Source organism: Sardina pilchardus, chromosome 2 (genome assembly GCF_963854185.1).
Source record: "Sardina pilchardus chromosome 2, fSarPil1.1, whole genome shotgun sequence".
In the NCBI taxonomy this organism is placed as follows: Eukaryota; Metazoa; Chordata; class Actinopteri; order Clupeiformes; family Clupeidae; genus Sardina; species Sardina pilchardus.
In genome coordinates, this window is record NC_084995.1 from 41,350,490 (window position 1) to 41,371,267 (window position 20,778).

The 20,778-nt window shown below is 45.8% G+C and overlaps 3 protein-coding genes across 6 annotated transcripts in view; 2 read left to right on the top strand and 1 right to left on the bottom strand.

Annotated features, from left to right (window-relative positions):
• Window positions 1-5,099, bottom strand: part of myo9b (myosin IXb) — a 28,575-nt gene extending 23,476 nt beyond the window's left edge. For all 4 annotated transcript variants that reach the window (XM_062530575.1, XM_062530577.1, XM_062530574.1 and 1 more), the window contains exons 1-2: window positions 4,776-5,099; window positions 2,910-3,810 (exon numbers count right to left, since the gene is read on the bottom strand). In XM_062530575.1, coding sequence (XP_062386559.1) covers window positions 2,910-3,749 — 840 coding nt within the window. In that variant the 5' untranslated portion in view covers window positions 3,750-3,810; window positions 4,776-5,099. The remainder of the gene's footprint in view (window positions 1-2,909; window positions 3,811-4,775) is intronic.
• A 3,151-nt stretch (window positions 5,100-8,250) lies between these two features.
• On the top strand, window positions 8,251-13,020 carry myadmb (myeloid associated differentiation marker b). The gene is made up of 2 exons (XM_062530578.1): window positions 8,251-8,414; window positions 11,006-13,020. The coding sequence occupies exon 2, from the start codon at window positions 11,094-11,096 to the stop codon at window positions 11,979-11,981; it is 888 nt and encodes a 295-aa protein (XP_062386562.1). The 5' UTR covers window positions 8,251-8,414; window positions 11,006-11,093; the 3' UTR covers window positions 11,982-13,020.
• A 504-nt stretch (window positions 13,021-13,524) lies between these two features.
• Window positions 13,525-20,300, top strand: ftr66 (finTRIM family, member 66). Its single transcript, XM_062552701.1, has 6 exons — window positions 13,525-14,163; window positions 15,807-15,902; window positions 17,103-17,324; window positions 17,845-18,004; window positions 18,134-18,193; window positions 18,371-20,300. Exons 1-6 carry the CDS (start codon window positions 13,525-13,527, stop codon window positions 18,898-18,900), a joined length of 1,707 nt encoding a protein of 568 aa, XP_062408685.1. The 3' UTR covers window positions 18,901-20,300.
• The last annotated feature ends 478 nt before the right edge of the window (window positions 20,301-20,778 follow it).

The window sequence follows — 20,778 nt, forward strand, 5'->3', positions numbered from 1 at the left end:
CATGTTGAAGGCAGGCAGGCAGGCAGGTCCGTCAGGTGACCAGGAGGAGCCTGCCTCAGCTCGTTCCAGTTCCTCAGCTTTCTCTGGTATTCTGCAGCTCTGCTGCTGCCGCTTCTGCATAGGCCAACGCCCTGTACCTTTCTACACACAGCCAGCGAGATTCGCCTCCACCCACAACCCCAACCCCAACCCCCAATAACCAACCCAACCCACTGACAGTCAGTCAGAGGCCCTCAGCGTCTTTCTTAGAACAGGTGATCAAGGATCGGCCTTGCTGATGCCTCCAGGGTTTCCATTTTGTTAAGATTGGACACCTGAAACTAGTGCTGTGACCACAGAAACAGCATCTCAGGAAAACTGCTGTTGACCTTTCGGCATCTTTTCAAAACTTAAATATCCTATTTTCAAACCGAGCCAATTGCATAAAAGTAGATAAAACCCCATTCACATTTCACATTTTTATGAAAGTGTTGGGGATACAGAACTGACTGACTGAACTGAATTAATGGGTGGATTCTCCTGATTTTGTTGTTCAAACAGAAATAGAGAACAGTGAATAAGAAACGACACTGACTATAACAAATCTACTAGCTTCACCTTTAGCAACTGTCAGAAGACTTAGCTTTCTATATGATGGAACAGTGGATGTGTGGGCTCAATCAGAGTATACACAAAGAATACAAAGTGCCAAATATACCGCAGACTTCCTGAAGAACAATGCATTCAATTCTCCATTCACTGGGTAAGGCTGCTACTGCATGGGCAAGACAAGACCTCAAAATGGTAAATCCCCCCCAATTGTGTGTTTAGTAGAACAATGGGACTGGTCTGCACTGCCCAGTGAAACCCAGCTGTCTAAAGTAGAGTCAATCACCACATATTGCAGACAGGAAGGATCTAAAGAGGGTGACTCCAAATAAAAGCTTAACAACTATTATCATAATGGGCAAAGGACTATAACACTGTTATACACTAAACTAATGAGTTATAATCTTTTCTTAAATTAATATATATATATATAATATATATATGTTCTAACGGCACAAATTTAGTCCTTGGTTAATACATCTGGAAAATCTCAGAGGTAAAGTGGAAGTGAGTGGGACTAAGTAGACATTTTTATTTAAAGCACCAGGGCTGACCTTCTCTGATGCTGTTACTGCTCAGTCGCACCCCTCTAATTGAGAAAACATATCTGGCAATCAGAGATATCAACACGGGTGTGAAAAGGAACAGTGCTTCCAACATCACAACACTGTCTCAGATGTCCTCTAATACCCTTGGACGCTTGGCTCTCAAAAGCCGGCCCTTGTCAAGGGATCATAGAGCAATTCACCAAAATGTCCCGAATAAAAAGGCCCTGTTTCTGGAAATGAGGAACGGCCAGGAGGCCTGGCCCTGGTTTATCTGATTATGGCAGGTCTTGCTGCAGGTCGTTCTGACATCTAACAAGAATAAGTCCCAAGCAGAGAGCTACCAGATTAGCACAAAGAAAAAGGCTTTTAGGGGAAACTGACAGGAACTTGCCGAACCTGTTCAGAGACAAAAAAGACTGTTTGGAAAAATGGTGGCTGGCTGAAGCAGACAAGATTGGTGGGGTTGTTAATTGTTTTTTGGCTGTTTCTCTTAACAGAGTGAGTGGAAAAGGCTTAGTAGGGTTATAGCAACAGGTGTCAATTCTCACAAATATCTGTTGAAGTAGTGAATACATTATCCAAAACCCTACTAAAACTAAAACTACTTAGGCTATACTTTCACACAATTTATAAGATGACTGAAAACGAAACTATCAAGTTGCCAAACCATTTACCAGAACAACAATACAAGTGTAACATTACACCCCTGCATAAACAGCCACTGTATGTATATAAAGCTGCACAGTTGAAACTGTAGCACAATAGCATATGGGTTCCTTTGAAACGTGGGTTGAGATAAGATAGCAAGGCTGTTCACAGTGATTCACCCTGTCTGCACTGTCATAGGAAGAGCAGCAGACGCCACACAGCGCAGTGTCTGTGCAGCGAAGGCACAGTATTGCCAAATGTCGGCGCCCAGTTTCGCTCATGCGGCCTATATTTGTCAAGGCAGACCTTTTAGCAGGGCTCCTGTGCTTTGAGAGCGGAAACCATATGGGAAGTGCCCCTGACCATGTGATTAGGGGCTCAAAGCTTCCTTAATGGCTGTAGAAATCCTGTCCATGGGACTCTGACTGGGACACAATACACAATGCTTGGACTGTCACCACACAGTGTGTATGGGGCTCACTACTTTGTGAGGGCAAGGGTAAGAGGATTGCGCACCAATCTGGTAATTAGCAATCAATAATCTGTCAAACCGTGCCCATGTTGTGTGAAAGTGAACCTTTCATGACCTCTTAGAATATTTATTGCTTTGGTTCACTCCAAAAGTGTAATGCTGGATTCAGGTCAGGACCAGCTTGTTATCATTTGTATGTAATAAGCTAAAGATGACAGTTAGAGGGAAATCTGACTTCATCGAGGATAAAATGAGATACGTAATACACGTATCAACTATGATATCTAGTGGTTTAACCATTTCCTGTTCATCAACATTTCCACTTCTTGAACCTCTTAAACACTTATCAACAGCAACACTGAGACTGAAAAAAATCATACTAAGGCTGGTACATAAGTGATCAAAGAAAGCCTGTAAGATGCTGAATCTACAGTACCAACAATCTGACATGCTCTTGAGTTATGAGCCAGAACCATTGACTCTTGACATTCTCACCCATAATGACTTCCCTCAGTAAACCCCTGGACCATGACTGGCGTGAGGTAATCCAGACGAAAGCAACCATTAAGGACAACCTACCCCCTCAGCCACAGATAATCTGACACAGAAGCATTTGGGCCGGGACAAAACAGTGCTCTTTGGGGAAAGCGTACCTCCAGCACGGGCCCTGCCCCAAGGATGGTCCTCTCCACTCCGCTGGTGTAGCCCTTTTGGCTCAGAGCGGTCAAGCAGTGGATGAGGAAGTTGGTGCTTTGCGTCTTCCCCGAGCCACTCTCGCCAGAGATGATGACCGACTGGTTGACGCGTTTCTTCAGCATGGTGTGAAAGGCCGAGTCCGCGATGGCAAACACGTGCGGCGGCTGCTTGCCCAGATGCTGGTTCTCGTACATCTTGACGTACTTGGGGTTGTAGATGGGCAGGAACTTGAAGGGGTTGATGGCGATGAGGATGTTGCTGGCGTACGTGTAGATCCTCTCCTTATGGAAGCGGTAGCGCAGGGTGTCCAGGATGCTCGTCTCGGTCAGGACGGGCAGGTTGCAGAGGTCGTCGCAGTCCTCCTGCTGCGGGGGGAGAAAGCCGCGGCTCAGGAGTCCCCGGGCTTCCCTCTCCGCACACATCGAGGCCAGGTGGTCGTACGGGATGGAGCCATCACAGTGGCCCTCCTGCAGCGCAAAGAAGTAGCCCTCACTTTGCGGGTGCTGCTCCTGGGCCTTCCTCGGCCACAGCAGGAGCCTCTGCACCGGGAGGTCACTAGGCTGCAGGATCCACTCCTCCCCGCCACAGTCTCTCACCTCCACCAGCACGTAGGACTTGGACGTGTCCAGGCCAAGAGCGGCTCTGGCATTCTGGACGACAGCGGCGGCGGTGGTGGACTTGGGGATATTGAGGGGGCAGCACGGTGCATTTTCGAGGGACAGTCGAGGATAGATTTGTAGAACGAAGGTCGCTTCCTCATCTTGGTGAGCTGACCTTTCGTCATCTGTTACACTCATCCTGACAGACAAAGGCACACATCAGCAGACCGCAGTCTCCTCCACCAACATGTGGTTTCACCTGATACAGAAGGAGAGAGAAAGAGGGAAAGAGTGAAAGAAAGAGAGAGAGAGACAGAGAGAGAAAGAGAGAAATTGAAGCTCTTTTTCCATGACATAGTTGACACAAAATGAAAACAAATGCTCTTTGTCACACCTACAAAGTACAAAGGTATTCTGCATAAACCAACCATAAATAGGCCTCTTGTGATTCATACCTCACCATGAATTTAGTGTTGAAGCACTTTTCTCTATTCCTCTGTGTATTATTCATAATTTATTATAAGGGATGACAAAATGTACATAAGAAACCAATAGTGAGCGCTTCTATTTACATAAATCCATTTTGGGTCTTTCGAGAGGGGTCTAAAGGCATATCTGTTCAACATGCATGCACTTACTTTATTAAGCGTTTCTTATGCGTTATGGTTTGTATATTATAGTAATTAGTTATTTTCAATTAAGCTATTTATTGAATTGACATTGTTGTATACTATTGCTATTCTCCTTAATAGTAGGATACTACCAACTTTTAAATTGTTTACAGTTAAATGTAACTATCGTACTGTTGTTAATTGTATGTCCCTTAGGTCAAAGCGCCTGCTAATTACCATAATCATAACTATAACATTAAATAAACTCAAAAGGCCCCAAAACATATGCCTCACGTAGCCTATTTAGTGTACACTGACACCACCTGCAAGGAGAGGCAGAGACTGAGCGCGCATGTTCGTACATGTTGAGGAAAGCAGGACAGCAGGGTCAGAAGACGATTATAGTAGAGAAGGTATATGTCTTTAATTCACCGAATGAAATAGTCTAGTAGTTACTCTGCAATCTAAACAATGAATGTTCATCGCTGTAAATCCTCTGAGGCAATAATACTCTCCATTGAACGAATTGAAGCGCAAAGGTACTGACATGCTATAAATACTCAAAAGACATACGACCAACACAATAGCAGCACAACTTTTGTCTAAAACTTACCTCATTTCATGTTTTGGTGAAGTCTTGATTTCAGCTTGACAAAGCGCGACAAAATCCAGTAGGCTACCCTGTTGCCAAAACAAGCTATTCACCTGTGCAGCCGTGAATTGGCTGGCAATGATCAAAAAGGATTGAGTTCAAAGTTTAGTCTGTACAACACTTAGGGGATAGTCCGTTCGGAAGTAACGTTGCTAAGTAATCTTTCGATTGAAGTATGACTGTTTTAATAAATATAGGCTTAATTAACATTAAAGTAACCTCCACTAAGCGATGTAGTTTTCACTTTAGACGGGCTTTACTTCCTCCCTCTGAGCGGCTTCGCCCTAGACGTCCGTCGTGTGGGTGTTGCTGCTGGGGCCCTTCCCTATACTCAGAATGCATCTCTGCTGCCCCACTTCTGCAAGGGAAATCAGCCTCACCTAGCAGGCTAATGATTCATCAAATGCAAAGCCAGCTTGCTTATGTAGGCCGACAAACAGTATTTGTTATCGGCGTGTTTTTCCCTTTCGTATTTACTAGACTATTTATCTATCAATTAAACAAATGAGCGTGTATTTAGTCTCGTTAAATATACAGGCTTTGTTTAGATGATTTTTAAGCAGTAGGTGGCGACATACATCTATTCGTAGTTCTCTCTGTAATAACTCAAGCATTATTCTGCAATTCAGCCTTAACAAAACCCTTGCTCGAGCATTAAACATGGTTTCAATATGAAGAGTGAAATATCAACATGAAGGGGAAAAATACAGAAAGTCTCATGTGGGTCACTTGGCCTCAACCAGCCTGGGCAATTTCAATGACTGGTTTCAGTACAAAAATAGCCACCAAAACCTTGAAACCAACCTGCTTGTGTGGTGCCACCTTAGATGTTTGCCTCTGTGAAAGTGTGTCTGACCGGCCTCCATGCTCCGACTATAAGCCCAATGCTGTGAAAGAGAGGGCCATTTCTTTGACACTGGGAGAACTGTAAATCCACATACGCCACATGTTCCTTGATCCTTCTATTAGCTGTTCAGTCTATGTCTATGCTAATTGAAATAAACTGGAATTGAGAATAACTCAAATAAACAAGTGGTCATTTTTAAACTTTGAGGTGTGAAAAGGAGAAGAGGAAATGGCTGTGAGAAGGAAGCTCAAAGCAGGTCTCTAACAAAGCACTGGAAATTGAGAAGTGTCGGACTCCCTTCCCCCTCTGACTGTCAGTGGTAATGGCCGCTTTCCTCTGCCCCCAGGTCGACTGTCTCCAGTGGGCCTGCTGGTCATTCCCTTCCCATGTTAAATCAATTTCTCTGTCTTAATATCCACAGACATGACGTTGCGCTGTCACCCACACTTGGAGCGACTCTCGATCACCTATGCTCTTTCCGCAGTTGCTCTCACCCTTAGTCTCTGACTCATAAGACTTCATGGGAAAACCAAAACAAATCTCTGAGGGACAAAACTATGATTACGTAATTTCAGTATGATATTTTGCATGCTACATCTCAGATTTACTTACCACCATCATGGGCACCGGAAAGCAATGTATATTCACTTTTCCTCTCTTATGCATTTTCCTTTTTCCTCTACTTCTCACATCTACATACTTGAACTTTGTCCCTTTCAAAGAGAAACAAGTATCTTCATTTTCACTGCTTAGCCTACACCAACAGCTGTTGCTCTGTCTGTAGCTCGATCTGTCCGTCTCTAAAACAAAATCTGGCCAATCCCCATTAGTTGTTTAGTGACTCTGTTATGCGGTATAATCATCTTCTTAATTCATAAACTCATCTGCATACATTCATAATGGTCAACAATTTGATTAGTTGCACATGAATGATGACATGGTTGCACATCTTTGACATACATCAGCTGCACTGTGCTCCCTTTTATTTCCAGTAGAGGTCACTCTGACTCAAAGTTAGGATTTCTTAGTGTCATGTTGTCATGTACTGCACAAGGCCACACCACCATGTGGAAAACAGGATCTCATTTCCACCCATCCAAAACCATGGTGCTTAATGCATCGGATGCCCATGTACTGTGTATTGTGTATTGTGGCTTGTTGTAACTGGCCAAGCTCAGAGGATTTATGGATAAAATTGGACACTGTGCAATGCAGCATTGTGGGATACAGGGGGAAATGTAGGATATTTTCCATGTCATTAATGTGGCACAGGTATAGATCCAGTCGCCCTCTTGGCACCAATGAGATGGAACAATTCGGTCAGCCCTCTCAGGCCCTGGAACATTCTAGTTCTGTACGGAGAGATTGAATATGTAAAACACATTTGTTCCACGAGCGCACTGACAACCCGTTTCATTCACTCATTTACACAATAATTAGCAAGGTTTCGGATTAGTTAGACCACAAGAGCTTATTAAATCTCTCCGTCATTTGAGTTTAAGAAATATTTATGCTACAGAGGAGGTCAAGTAGGGTTGAGTTACTAAAGCCATCAGACAAACATCAGCTTTATGATGTACTGTATTTTGAGAATTGTGGATGTTTGCAAGTCAACTGTCAGGTTAGATAGATAGATAGATAGATGGATGGATAGATAGGTACTTTATTAATCTCCACAGGGGAAATTCAGCAGGTTAGACAGCTGTTTACTTTAGGGTATTTGCCAAGCAGAGGGACAATATTGCAAAATGACTGAGAAAACATACCTTGCAGCTTTGCTGTGAAAATGTCCAGCTGTGTGATTCCCCTATCAGAAGGTGTGAAATAGATTTAAGGTGCACTTACATCAACCACTTTCAGCGCCCTTGCTGTTCAAATCCTGGCAGGAAACCATACTTCAACAGCATCGCTTCACTAAACAAACATCTGGTTTCTAAGGGAACCACATCTGTAACCTAGCAACATACAAATATCAATACGGAAATGCACATCACATGATATGATAAACCAATTATGGTGTTTCAGACTTGTGAAAAATGTAAAACCGAGATTTTCAACAAGGGGTCCTCAGAGTTGACCATGGTACAGCTGCCAGGTCTACAGTGTTGTTGGCCAGGTTTAAAAAGCAACACAATTTTGTATGATATGCAATAGGAGTCCATCCACCTTGTCCTATCAGTTAAGGGGTCTTTAGTCTCAAAAATGTTGAAAACCCCTGGTTTAAGGTTTGAGCTTCCCTAAACTTACATAACTTTTACTGCTGAGGGTAGTAAGATGAAGTATTAGGCTATATCACAACACAAAATTATGTGTAGGCTATTCCTAAACTATGACAATATAGGCCTGCCAACTTTATCTGGTTGGAATGAGGCTTCAAGCTAAAATAGGCTACTCATATTAAGACTTCATAACAGGACACTCCAGAGTTATAGCCTACAGACAGAGAGACCTAACCAAAAGTTTTAGGCGAACAAAAACGGTCACTGAAATGGTTAGCCTACTCAACTGAAAATGTGAATGTGAAAATAGGCGTAGGCATGTGGGAGTGTAACGGTAGACTTCATGATGCGTATGAGGAGAGGTAGGCTACATAACGGCCAAGCTGTATTCCTAATTTGGCTTGAGATGGGCGGGTGCTGAACACTCGTAATTTCCCTTCTTTTTAACTTGGGCGAAGTTGGAACTGGTGCGTAAATCGTGGTGCCTCAGGCGTAGCCCTCAGGAACTCTATTCGAAGAACACTGACATCAAGGGTAAGTCAGATGAACATTTTCACTTTGGTTTACAAACACTCTAATTTTCATCTCATCTCATTTTCATTTCAAATCTCAGTTTTTGTTTTTGTTTGACTGTGTAACAAGGGGTTCGGCGTAGTTAACGGATAGGTTATTGAGACAAACTAATAATATTGTGCACACAGCACCAGGTGCATTAGCCAGAGGGTTAGTGGGATGGGTGACAGTTCGACACAAGTGAACCTTCAGTAGCCTAAGAAAATTGCGTGTTTGGCTGTTCCACATAGGCCTAGGCCAGGAGAATATATTCATTAGCCTACAGTTAGCGCATCATCTAATCTGTGATTTTACGTTACCACTGAAATACGAGGCGGTTATAAGCAAGTGTAGCGGCTATGTCATTTTTGTTGGGCGCGGCAAGCGCATACGCGCATACGCGCACACCCATCCAAACCTGTTGCTTACATGTGACCGATTCATCAGTGACTTAAAGCATATCAAACAGAGGTTCTCATACTTTTAATAACTTTGCGGTTTCAAACAAATACCATACAAGAATAAGATTGTTATCCATGTGGTAGCCTAGCCTATTTTTCATGTAGTCTTGAGGCGGTACAGTTAAGATTTAAAAGATGTTAACCATTGCCTATCTATGCATATATTTGAGAGAATTAATGTTTATTTCAAAACGTTAGTGTTTTATTTTCTGATGAATATGCATGATCTCTTGTGTCTCTGTGGCTGGCTTCAGACTTGGCTTTTCAAAGTCTGTTTTGTGTCTCCCACCAACTTATTGGTTTTTAAACCGGATTATGGGTGAAATTTGATTTGAGACGGTGTAATAGCATTGCTCCTGACCACTTCGCTGTCCAACAGTCTCCAAACGTCTGCGCACAGGCACATGTCTGGGGGAAATTTTCTACAACAGTCACTCAACTATCTTGTTTCCTCCTGCATCGACCCTCCTGGCAGGGTCATATTCCTATTTTAGGGTCTTAGATAATGGGAAATCCTCTGTTTCCCTCCCAATACCCCCCCCCCCCCCACACACACACACACGTACACATCTCTCTATACTGCCCTCTGAAGGGAATTCCACGTAACTAAGTAGCCACCAATCAATCAAATTAGAGTTGCCCCTTAGATGCTATCAGTGCAAGCCTGGCAGATACTGTACATCACTCCAAACTGGAGCCATCAGTGTTCGCAGGGCACGGGGGGAGGACACCGTGTGTACGCACGTGTGTGGGGGGGTCGGGCGATCAAGAAAGATAAAATAGGGGCAGGGGCAGCTCGAGAGGAAAGGCAAAGGGTGGCTCCTGGCACCACTGACTCACTTCACAGTTCAGGGGTAGCCGCAACATCTGGGACAGATCAGCGCGTTGGAAAAAGTGACCCTAATGTGGGGGAGGAGGGAGGGAGGGATGGAGGAAGGAATGGCGGGAGAAAGGGAGGGTGTACAGGCGGGAGAAAGAGAGGAGACAAATGGGAGTGAGGTGAAGGGTGGATGAGGGGGTGGATGGGGATTGCTTTGTGACTCATAGCTTTGCTATTGCCGTCATGACTGTGTTTAAAGTGTGTGTACATCTGCGGCTGGGGATCGAGGGGGGGGGGCAGGGTGTTCCCTGAAGCTCTGCTGTTCTTGCTGTCCATATCTGGCTCTTTTATCTCTTCCAGTCTGTCTGCATTTGTTCTGTGTCACTGTGTCCGTTTCACCAGCTTCAGATGCACACACACGCACACACACGCGCACACACACACACACACACACACACACACACACACACACACACACACACACACACACACACACACACACACACACACTCACACACACACACACACACACACACACACACACACACACACACACACACACACACACACACTCTCACACACATACAGTACACACACACACACTTTTGCTCTCTCACACTTTCCCTCCCTCTCATTTTCTCTCTCCTCTCTCTCTCTCTCTCTCTCTCTCTCTCTCTCTCTCTCTCTCTCTCTTTGACTCTCTTGTCTGTACAAACCCTCAGTTTTCACCGCCCTCTCTCCTTTCTACCCCCACCCACCTTACTCAGCTGATGAATGCAAAAGTGACATGTTTACGTCTGAGTGTAAACTGTCCAGAAGGACGGCGTCCACTCTGTGTCGTCTGTGAGGAGGTGGTCTGGCTGAATAGGCCAACTGTTAGCAGATCGGGCCTCTCCTCCCACGGCTGCTGAGAGAATGAGAGGCTAGTTTTTCGCAAGCGTGGCGCAAAGCCTTTCCAGTCCGCCTGTTCTTGGCGTCCATTAAATAAGGAGCGCATTTTTGTTCTGCAGGAAGTTGACTCATATGGAGTCACGGGCTTTTCTCTTGCACATGATTAGCACACACAATATTTCATCAGTTAGGTCACTCATAGTGTACTTCTCCCCTGGCCCAATAAGTCCCATTATTCGTGTAGTTTCACGACCATATTTTGTTGTTGTTTTCCTCCTCATTTAAGAAATCCTGTTATTCATTTATGTACACTGTACAGTATCTCTGTGGTCTGTTCATTTGTATACTGTATCTTTGTCAAGCATATTTATAATTATCAGTTTTTTTCCCTGTGTCTCTAGAAAGTTTTGGACAAAGCCAAAGACCTCCACTGTCTCTCCAGGACCTCCCCTGTAAGTGCTGTAAGTGGTCAAGACCCGTGTCCTGATAATGCCTCTGGTCGTGATGCACTCCTCTCCGCTGCTGTGGACGCGCGTGCTGGCCATGGTGTTCGCCTGCGTGGCGTTCAGCGTGGCCATCCACGGCGCGATCATCATGGAGCAGCCGGCGGGCGACTGGTGCCTGTTCAGCTGGGGCTTCAGCTTCGCCGGCACGGCCCTGGTGCTGCTGGTGGAGCTGTGCGGCCTGCAGGCGCGCATGCCCGTCTCCTGGAAGAACTTCCCCATCACCTTCGCCTGCTACTCCTCGCTCTTCTGCCTGTCCGCCACCGTCATCTTCCCGCTGTACTTCGTGAAGGGCGCCGGCACCGGCGGCCAGGCGCACGACTACCGCGTGGCGGCGCTGGTCTTCTCCTGCCTGGCCACCGTCGCCTACCTGACGGAGGTGAGCATCAGCAAGGCGCGGCCCGGCGAGGTGGTCGGCTACATGGCCACCGTGCCCGGCCTGCTGAAGGTGTGCGAGACCTTCGTGGCCTGCATCATCTTCGTGTTCATCAGCGACCCCGTGGCCTACGACGGCCACGCCGCGCTCAAGTGGTGCCTGGCCGTCTACTGCATCTGCTTCATCCTGTCCGCCGTCGTCATCGTGCTGTGCGTGGGCGAGTGCACCGGCTGCCTGCCCTTCCCCTTCGCGCGCTTCCTGTCCGCCTACGCCTCGCTCGCCGTCCTGATGTACCTGTCCGCCACCATCATCTGGCCCATCTTCAAGTTCGACAGGAAGCACGGCGGGATCCCCACGAGACCCAGCTCGTGCGGCCGCTCCGCGGGGCTGTGTCAGTTCGACAAGCTGATGGCCGTGGCTGTGCTCACGGGCGTCAACCTCATCCTGTACGTCGTGGACTTGATATACTCTGCCAGGCTGGTGTTTGTTGCTGTTTGAGTCAGAAGAACAGACAGAAAGAGAGAAAGAGAAGGGGGGGAGTAAAAGATGAGAGAAAAGAGAAAAGAATGAAAAGACAAAGAGGGTTATGATAGACCAAGAAAAAATCAGAGGAACTCGGAAATCACTGTTATTCCATGTTTTACCATTTATCAGTATTTGATCAGAAATCAGTAGTTGCCAAAGTTGCTCTCACTTGCATCATATGTACCAAAGAACTACACTGATCATTAAGAAGTATTCTAAAATGGAGATGAAAGGTGCAGCTATAATTTCAATCCTTTCAATATTCACATGGCGCAATAAAAAAAAAAACTTGAAAAAATGAAATGATCAATAATACTTACCATGAAAAACTGTTCCTAAAACTGACTGCTTATGCAAGCACTGCTTTTAATGGTGTTCTGTGGCCATATGAGCCATATCAAAGCTGATTTTTTTTTTATTTCTATCTGTGGAGATGGTGCTTATATAATACCAGTGTGCACCCCTTTTTAGTGCTCAACTGCTGTGTTAAAATAGAATTTTGATGAAGTAACCCAACACAATATAACATGTTCAATAAATTGTAGCTTTTATAACTTGATTGTAATGCATCTCTACACATCCACAATCTATCTGCACATGGTTGGACAAGCAACTATTTGAGATAAACATGACTTCATCAGTATAATCATGAAAGCTTGAATCCATAATGTACTCAGTACACATAATGCTTGTTTCATACAGTATATGGCTACAACCAAAGTAGTGCACACGAGAAGAAATTAGGTGAAAGCTGAGATATTTTGCAATGTGTTTTGTGTGGTAGTTTCTGACATGTAGCTGTACGTGTTTTGTATGCAGGACTGCTGCAGTCCCTATGTGCCTATATGAAAGTATTACTTAGGTTCACTCTAAGAGACCACACAGTTTGGGAGTTATGATTAGATGTTTACTCTGTGTCTCAATACAGAACCTTTGTAAAGGTTTGAGTATACTGCATCAAATGTATGGGAGAATTATGACTCACATTGGAATAAATAATATGAATGCACAATCAGTGTCAGTGGTCTGGTTATTATGTTATTAATGCTTATTCTGTATGATCTTTTTGGTACAAATGCATACCCTAATTCACACACAGTCACACAAAGATGCATTTAGAGTCATTCACATACACACACACACACACACACACACACACACACACACACACACACGCACACACACACACACACACACACACACACACACACACACACACAAGCACTCATGTATGCACACATGCACACATACCCTCTCCCTCTCTCTCCCTCCCTCTCTCTCTCTCTCTCACTCACTCACTCACTCACTCACTCACTCACTCACTCTCACTCACTCACTCACTCACTCACTCACTCACTCACTCACTCACTCACTCACTCACTCACTCACTCACTCACTCACTCACACACACACACACACACACACACAGGGAGGTGCTGGAGGGTGTGGCCCAGACTAGCCTTTTCAGTGCCCATCCACAGGCTCAATAGGAACTCGTCCTCTTCACTTCACCATCATGGCGCAAACTCACAGGGTCCTAAATAGCGAAGAGTTCTGCTGTCCCATATGCCTGGACCTGCTCAAGGACCCCGTGGCCATCCCCTGCGGACACAGCTACTGCATGAGCTGCATCCGAGACTACTGGGCCAGTGACGGCGACCTGGAGACGGTCAGCTGCCCCCAGTGCAGGCAGTCCTTCACCCCCCAGCCCATCCTGAAGCGCAACACGCTCCTGGCCGAGATGGTGGAGAAGCTGAAGAGGACGCACCTCCAGCAGGCCGCCACACCTGCCGCCTCCACCGCCTCCACCGCCTCCACCGCGTCCGCTTCCGGGCCCTGCGCGGACACGCCGGAGGAGGACGTGCTGTGCGACCTGTGCACGCGGAGCAAGCGGCGCGCCGTCAAGTCGTGCCTGGTGTGCCTGGCGTCCTACTGCAAGCTGCACCTGCAGGCGCACTACGAGTCGCCGGCGCTCAAGCGGCACAAGCTGGTGGAGGCGGCCGGGCAGCTGCAGGAGAAGATCTGCCCGCACCACGACAAGCTGCTGGAGATCTACTGCCGCTCCGACCAGAGGTGCGTCTGCGTGCTGTGCGTCATGGACGAGCACAAGGGCCACGACACGGTCCCCGCCGCAGCCGAGAGCACCAAGAAGCAGGTAGAGAGACCACCGAGCGTCAATGCACATAGATAGTCATTCTAGATACTAATTCATAGATATTAATTCATAGATACTAATTGTAACATAATCTTTTGATGTGATTGCTAGAATACCTCTGAAGACTGGTTAGGACCTTAGACTTTAGGTCTTATGGGTGAAGAGTCACTTTAAAAATGTAAACTTGGTGCTGGTGTCTGCATAAAAAATCTGAGATTTTTATATCTTGGTCAGAAAGCAGTGTGATGATAACCAGAAACTGGTTGCCTTGAAATATTATCTATCCTGGGGTATTGTTGAAAGAGTTTCGGGGAAGGAATTTAAGGAATACTCCAGGGGACAGAACAATCAGAAGACAAATGTTATTTTATTAGCCACAAAAAGTATTTGCATTTTTCCCCTAATGAAATATGGAATAGAGTTCTGTTTTGATTGTGGGAGTAACTGTAAGGACTTCACCGACAAACCCAAAAGTCTCAAAAGATTCAGGCCAGCTGTCCAGTCAGTTGAGGGGGGAGTCTGAGGGGAAAGTTAAAACACCGGACGGCTGATTCATCCTCCTGTCCCAGATTCAAATGTCAACATGGCACTATCTATCACGTCCCCTCTCTTCTTCCTCCATTTGAATGCTTGAGATGAATATCAACCGGCAGGATTTATCGACGGGTCCACTGCTGTGTGGCTGCCTGCAGCTGCTTTGACTCTTTTCCCTGTTGCATATTATCTTGCTTATGCAAACGTGTCTTAGCTTTGCCTACTGCCAAGAGCGTACTCTGATAATGAATTTACATGCATGAGAACAATGTCACAATGTCAAATCTTCAATGAAAGTATATGGAGGGGAAACTCCTCAGTGAAAATGATGCAATTACCAAGGGGCCAGAAGTCAAAAACTACTTATTCATGTCAGTGGGCTGATGTCAGCCTCAGCCTTTTTCCCCTAACACCTCACATGGAGCTCAGTAAGTGTAAACCATACTGTAATCTGGTTAGCTTCAGGTGCTGGAAGTCATTCTTGCTGGTTCTTCCCTGCTAAATGCAGCATTATTTTTTCAGGTGATGAAGGCAGGAAATGACAAGAGCACTAGATTTGAACCGTCTGTCTGCACATATCCAATTACACCTGCACATTTGGTTATCCTCGCCGAAAGCCCAGGAGCTATCTCCCTGCCATTTCCGCTTTTTATTCCAACCTAATCTCTGAATGACTTCTCATGCCACAGATGGTTTGACTATGCTGATATGTACTTGGTCTGAGATGGTCTAGCAAAACTGATAGCTCTTTGTCAGAGGTGCTTTGACTAACTCATTATGAGATGCTCTGACAAGTTCTTTGTGAGATGGTTTGTGTACTTGGTGGTAGTGTAGTGGCTAAGGAGTTGGACTAGCATGGAGTACCCTGAAGAGTTATGGGTTCAATACCCGATTTCTACCATTGTGCCCTTGTGCAATAGCCTGACCAGGGGGCGTCTAGATTTCTAGGCTACTTGTGCAAGGCACTTAACCCTGAATTCCTCTGAGGACGATGGCCCTTGTAATATAATTAACAACCACTCTGGATAAAAGTGTGCACTAAATGTAAAAATGTAAACGTCTGACCATGCTGATACCTCTTTGCACCATGGGTGTGTCTCTGGCTGCAGAAGGAACTGGGCTCAGTGAGGAGGAAGTTTAAGCTGAGCATCCACGCCAGAGAGAAGGAGCTGCTGGAGCTCAGGCAGGCTGTGGACACCCTGAAGGTGAGAGGAGCTCGTCTGGACCAGCACTGGTAGTAGAGAGGGATGAGAGCGTGAGGTGGAGAGGGATGAGAGTGTGAGGTGGAGAGGGAAGAGAGTGTGAGGTGGAGAGGGATGAGAGTGTGAGGTGGAGAGGGATGAGAGTGTGAGGTGGAGAGGGAAGAGAGTGAGGTGGAGAGGGAAGAGTGTGTGAGGTGGAGAGGGATGAGAGTGTGAGGTGGAGAGGGAAGAGAGTGTGAGGTGGAGAGGGAAGAGAGTGTGGTGGAGAGGGAAGAGATGGAGAGTGAGAGGTGGAGAGGGAAGAGAGCGTGAGGTGGAGAGGGAAGAGAGTGTGAGGTGGAGAGGGAAGAGAGCGTGAGGTGGAGAGGGAAGAGAGTGTGAGGTGGAGAGGGAAGAGAGCGTGAGGTGGAGAGTGAGAGGTGGAGAGGGAAGAGAGTGAGAGGTGGAGAGGGAAGAGAGTGTGAGGTGGAGAGGGAAGAGAGTGAGAGGTGGAGAGGGAAGAGAGCGTGAGGTGGAGAGGGAAGAGAGTGTGGTAAAAATGAAATGTTCATTCACAAAGAGGCAAAAAGTAACGTACAGACAAGCCAGAGTACAAAGCTTTATTCAGGGCGCTGGAGACAGGTTACAAACACACAAGCATATAGCGAGCATGAGAGCAACAAGTCTGTCGTATAGACAAAGTCATACCATTATTTCTAGGACTTAACAGGGTAAACAGGATATTCTTGATGGATTACATAAATGGAAAAAAAAAGCAAAAACATTTTAATCCATATTCCCTAAGGGAGATTGACCTCTGAGGTCATGGACAAGAGTAATCCAGAAATAACTGAGATCTTCCTTGTAATGTCTTCATGTGTTTAAATGAAGAGGGAGGAGAGTGTTGGGTGGAGAGGGAAGAGAATGTCGAGTGGAGAAGGAAGAGACTGTTGGGTGGAGTGAGCAGCACCAACACACCCACCCACTCTCACACACACACATATAACATGATATATGACATAACATACACGACATATTAGATATTAGATATTAGAACACTATTACACACACACACACTCTCTCTCACACACCCACACACACACACACACACATACACACATGATATATGACGTAGTATAAGACGAAGTATAAGGCATACTGTATGAGATATGTAAGGATATAAGGCACATTCACACACATCTTGTCTGACTGACCCATCTGTAGGAATCTGCCCAAGGGGCGATGGAGACCAGCGACAGGGTCTTCACGGAGCTGATCTCCTCCATCGCCAGACGGCACTCTGAGGTGCGGGGGCTGATCAAGGCGCAGGAGCAGGCTGCTGCGACCCTCCTGGCCCAGCTGGAGACCAACCTGGCCCAGCTCCGCAAGCAGGACACGCAGCTGGAGCTCCTGCTCCACTCCGACGACCACATCCACTTCCTCCAGGTAACGGTGGCACATCCACTTCCTCCAGGTAACACCTAAGACACTAGATGTGTTAATAGACAACGGAAGTTGTGTTTTTTTTTTAACACAAGTTGTGTTATTTTCAACACATATTGTGTTTCAAATGAAAAAAGAAACAACACAAACTGTGTTGTCCCTATCTGGATACAAGTTGTGTAGTTTTCAACACATTTGTTTTAGGAGTGTATGAACGTCCTTTTGAATGTAATAAGTGTCCCTTGATTTGTAAACAAGTTTCCACTTTTTCTCCATAATCTTTGTAATAGTAAACATGTAAATTATCCACACATCAATTCACATATTTATATTTCCCTGGAGATAATAGAAATGAGAATATATAGATATAACAGTAAAGAAACACTGAGTACCTTGGGTTTCTGTCTTCCCATCTCTCTCTCTCTCTCTCTCTCTCTCTCTCTCTCTCTCTCTCTCTCTCTCCCTCTTTCTCTCTCTCTCTCTCTCTCTCTCTCTCTCTCTCTCTCTCTCTGCATTGCTGTAGTGCTGCCATTCACTCTCAGGCCCCTCTGGTGTCACGGACCCAGCCAGCATCCACACAGACCCGCTGCTGGACTTTGGGAAGATGAACAGTGCAGTCTATGCCTTGAGGAAGAGACTCGAGGATGTCCTCAAGGTGGAATGGCCAAAGATCACCAGAGCAGGTCAGTCAGGGGTTTCACCACATGACATGACATTTGGGCGGTAAACATTTGAGAGGAGGACGGCCGACTGAGCGGCTATAACGGATGCATTGTGAATGTAGTTGCTAACCTGCATGTATCTCTACACAGCAAGCACTGTGAAATTTATCCAGAGTCCAGAGCCCAAGATCAGGCCAGAGTTCCTATACTGTGAGTCCATTGTACATCTTTCGGACATGACATTTTAGCAGTACTTAACCAATTGTAGCCAAATTGCCTCAAAATGCAAACAACTTACCACAAACAACACTACCATTGTTGGGTCTTATGTGGTATTTGGTGGAAAATAATTCTTTCTATCTCTCATTCTCTGTATCTCTGTCCTAGACTCTTGTCCATTTAAATTAGACCCTAAAACAGCCCACAAGGACCTCTCCCTGTCTCAGGACAACGAGATGGTGACGGTGCGTGCCAGGGAGCATTCCTGCCCAGACCACCCCGAGCGCTTTGACTACTGGTGCCAGGTGCTGGCGTCCGAGGGGCTGTCCGGGTGCTGCTACTGGGAGGCCGAGTGGAGCGGGATGGGGGTCAACATGGCTGTGGCCTACAGGGACATGAGCCGAAAGGGAGAGGGAGGGGATTCTCACTTTGGCCGAAACGACAGGTCCTGGAGCCTCTTCTGTTCGCGGAAAGGCTACTCCTTCTGGCACAACAACGTAGTCACCAAGGTCCCCGGCCCATTATCGTTCAAGATAGGTGTGTACTTGGACTACAGGGCAGGGACCCTGTCCTTCTACAGTGTCTCTGACACCATGACCCTTCTGCATCGAGCGAAAGCGACATTCACTCAGGCCCTCTATCCCGGCTATGAGTTCGCCTGTTGCGGAGCCTCTGTGAAGCTGACTCAAATGGAGTGAGAGAGCAGCAAATTAGTGGGAAAGAAATAGCACACTGAAAGAAATATTGAGATGTTAAAAAGTCAAGATTTCACCCGGTGGCTGTGGTTAGTTTCCGCAGCGCTGTGGCATGAGTCATGTTCGCGTTGCTGAGCGTGGTTTGTTTTGGTTTGTTGCTCTCTGAAAATAGCGACCCGCCAGGCCAGGCGAACATGACAAATTAGAAGGACTGTTTATGGTGGAGTACATTAACAACCGTGCCAAAAATGTGCTATCTAGGCGTCGTCATACAAATGTCCATTGTATGCCTTATCACATATTTCTTTGATGCTGTGGCCAAGCTTACAGGCTGATATTTATGGCTGCTGGAGTTACTGTTGTCGCAGTCCTCTCCGCCCATTATCTCAGGGCAGCTCAGAAGCATTGAAAGTCAGCTGTCCCCTCAATGACCCTTGAGGGATTTAACCACTGAAGGCTTGCTCAGCCTCCACTTATATGTCAACACCAAGACTTACATTATCAAGCACACCATTGCTTTCTTGACTTGCATGGTGCTTACATTTGACACTACTAATTGTCATGCATAGCTTACATAAATAGATTAGGTACTGGGGGCGGTGGTGGTAGTGTAGACCACTAAAGAGCTGGGCTAGCGTGCAGTAGCCTGAAAGTTGTCGGTTCAATTACAGACTTGTGCCTTTGAGCAAGGCCCCTAAACTCAAGTTGCTCCGGGGACAATGTAACAATGCAATCCCTTGTAATATAGTTGACATATATCAGTCACTTTGGACTAAAAACGTGTCTGCTAATTGTAATGTACTGTAATGTAAAGACACTGTCACATTCTGTTGATTAGACACCCCCCACCCACACACAAAAATACAATAAGTATGTTTATATTTATGATATGCTTCCTGATAACAGACCAGTTCCAAATCTCCAGGCTCTACTTTCTTGTACAGAGTAGCTTGATATCTCAGACAGCTCCCTCTGCTGGTGCTAGAATATATCTGACTGACCCAGTAGAAAAATAGACACTGGATCAGGCGAAATCAGGTTCAGACATCCTCCCCAATGGGTCATGTGAATGAATAGTGGAACTTCTTCTGTGTTATATCTTTACAATCTCTCATTAAAATAATGTTATATTGACTTCCACAAGAACGTGCCTGTCATGATTGGGTAGTGACTGTATATCGAATCTGCAATGTACAATATTTTGGACATGTTTTATTTGTATAGGGCTTGCTTTTATAATTAACATTACTTGCTTACAATCTTATAGGTTTGGGTATGGATACATTTTACAGTTTTTCTGAGGCATTTATAGTGGTATCGATAATCTTGCCAATCTCCTGCCCCATTGGCTTCTCTATTTTAACCACTTCATATCACACACACTTGTACACACGCACGCACACTCGTACACGCACACGCACACACACACACACACACACACACACACACACACACACACACACACACACACACACACACACACACACACGCACGCACGCACACAATAATGCATGTACAAAGGATCTGTGATTCACCCATACTTGCTGTGGCTGGTAAACATTTGCTCAGGTGTTTTTGACTGTTGCCTTGGCTCTGCAGCCTTTATAAACTGCATTGAAAAGCTATGACGCCTCTACAAAAATGTACTGTATGAGCATGATTAAGTCTCTGGGATTTCTCTCACCCTTACTTATCATCAACTTTCACAGAAGTCTCTCTTTTAGTCACCTCTGACAAAGCAGACTCAGCACTTCATTGAAAGGCCTTTGTGTCTGCTTGTGTGTTTTTTTCTGAGTGCTTCTCTAACACTGTCTTGATTTTGGTGGTTGAAACCGTCTGAATCACCTACTCGCATCACAAATATCCCTGACAAGACAAGTT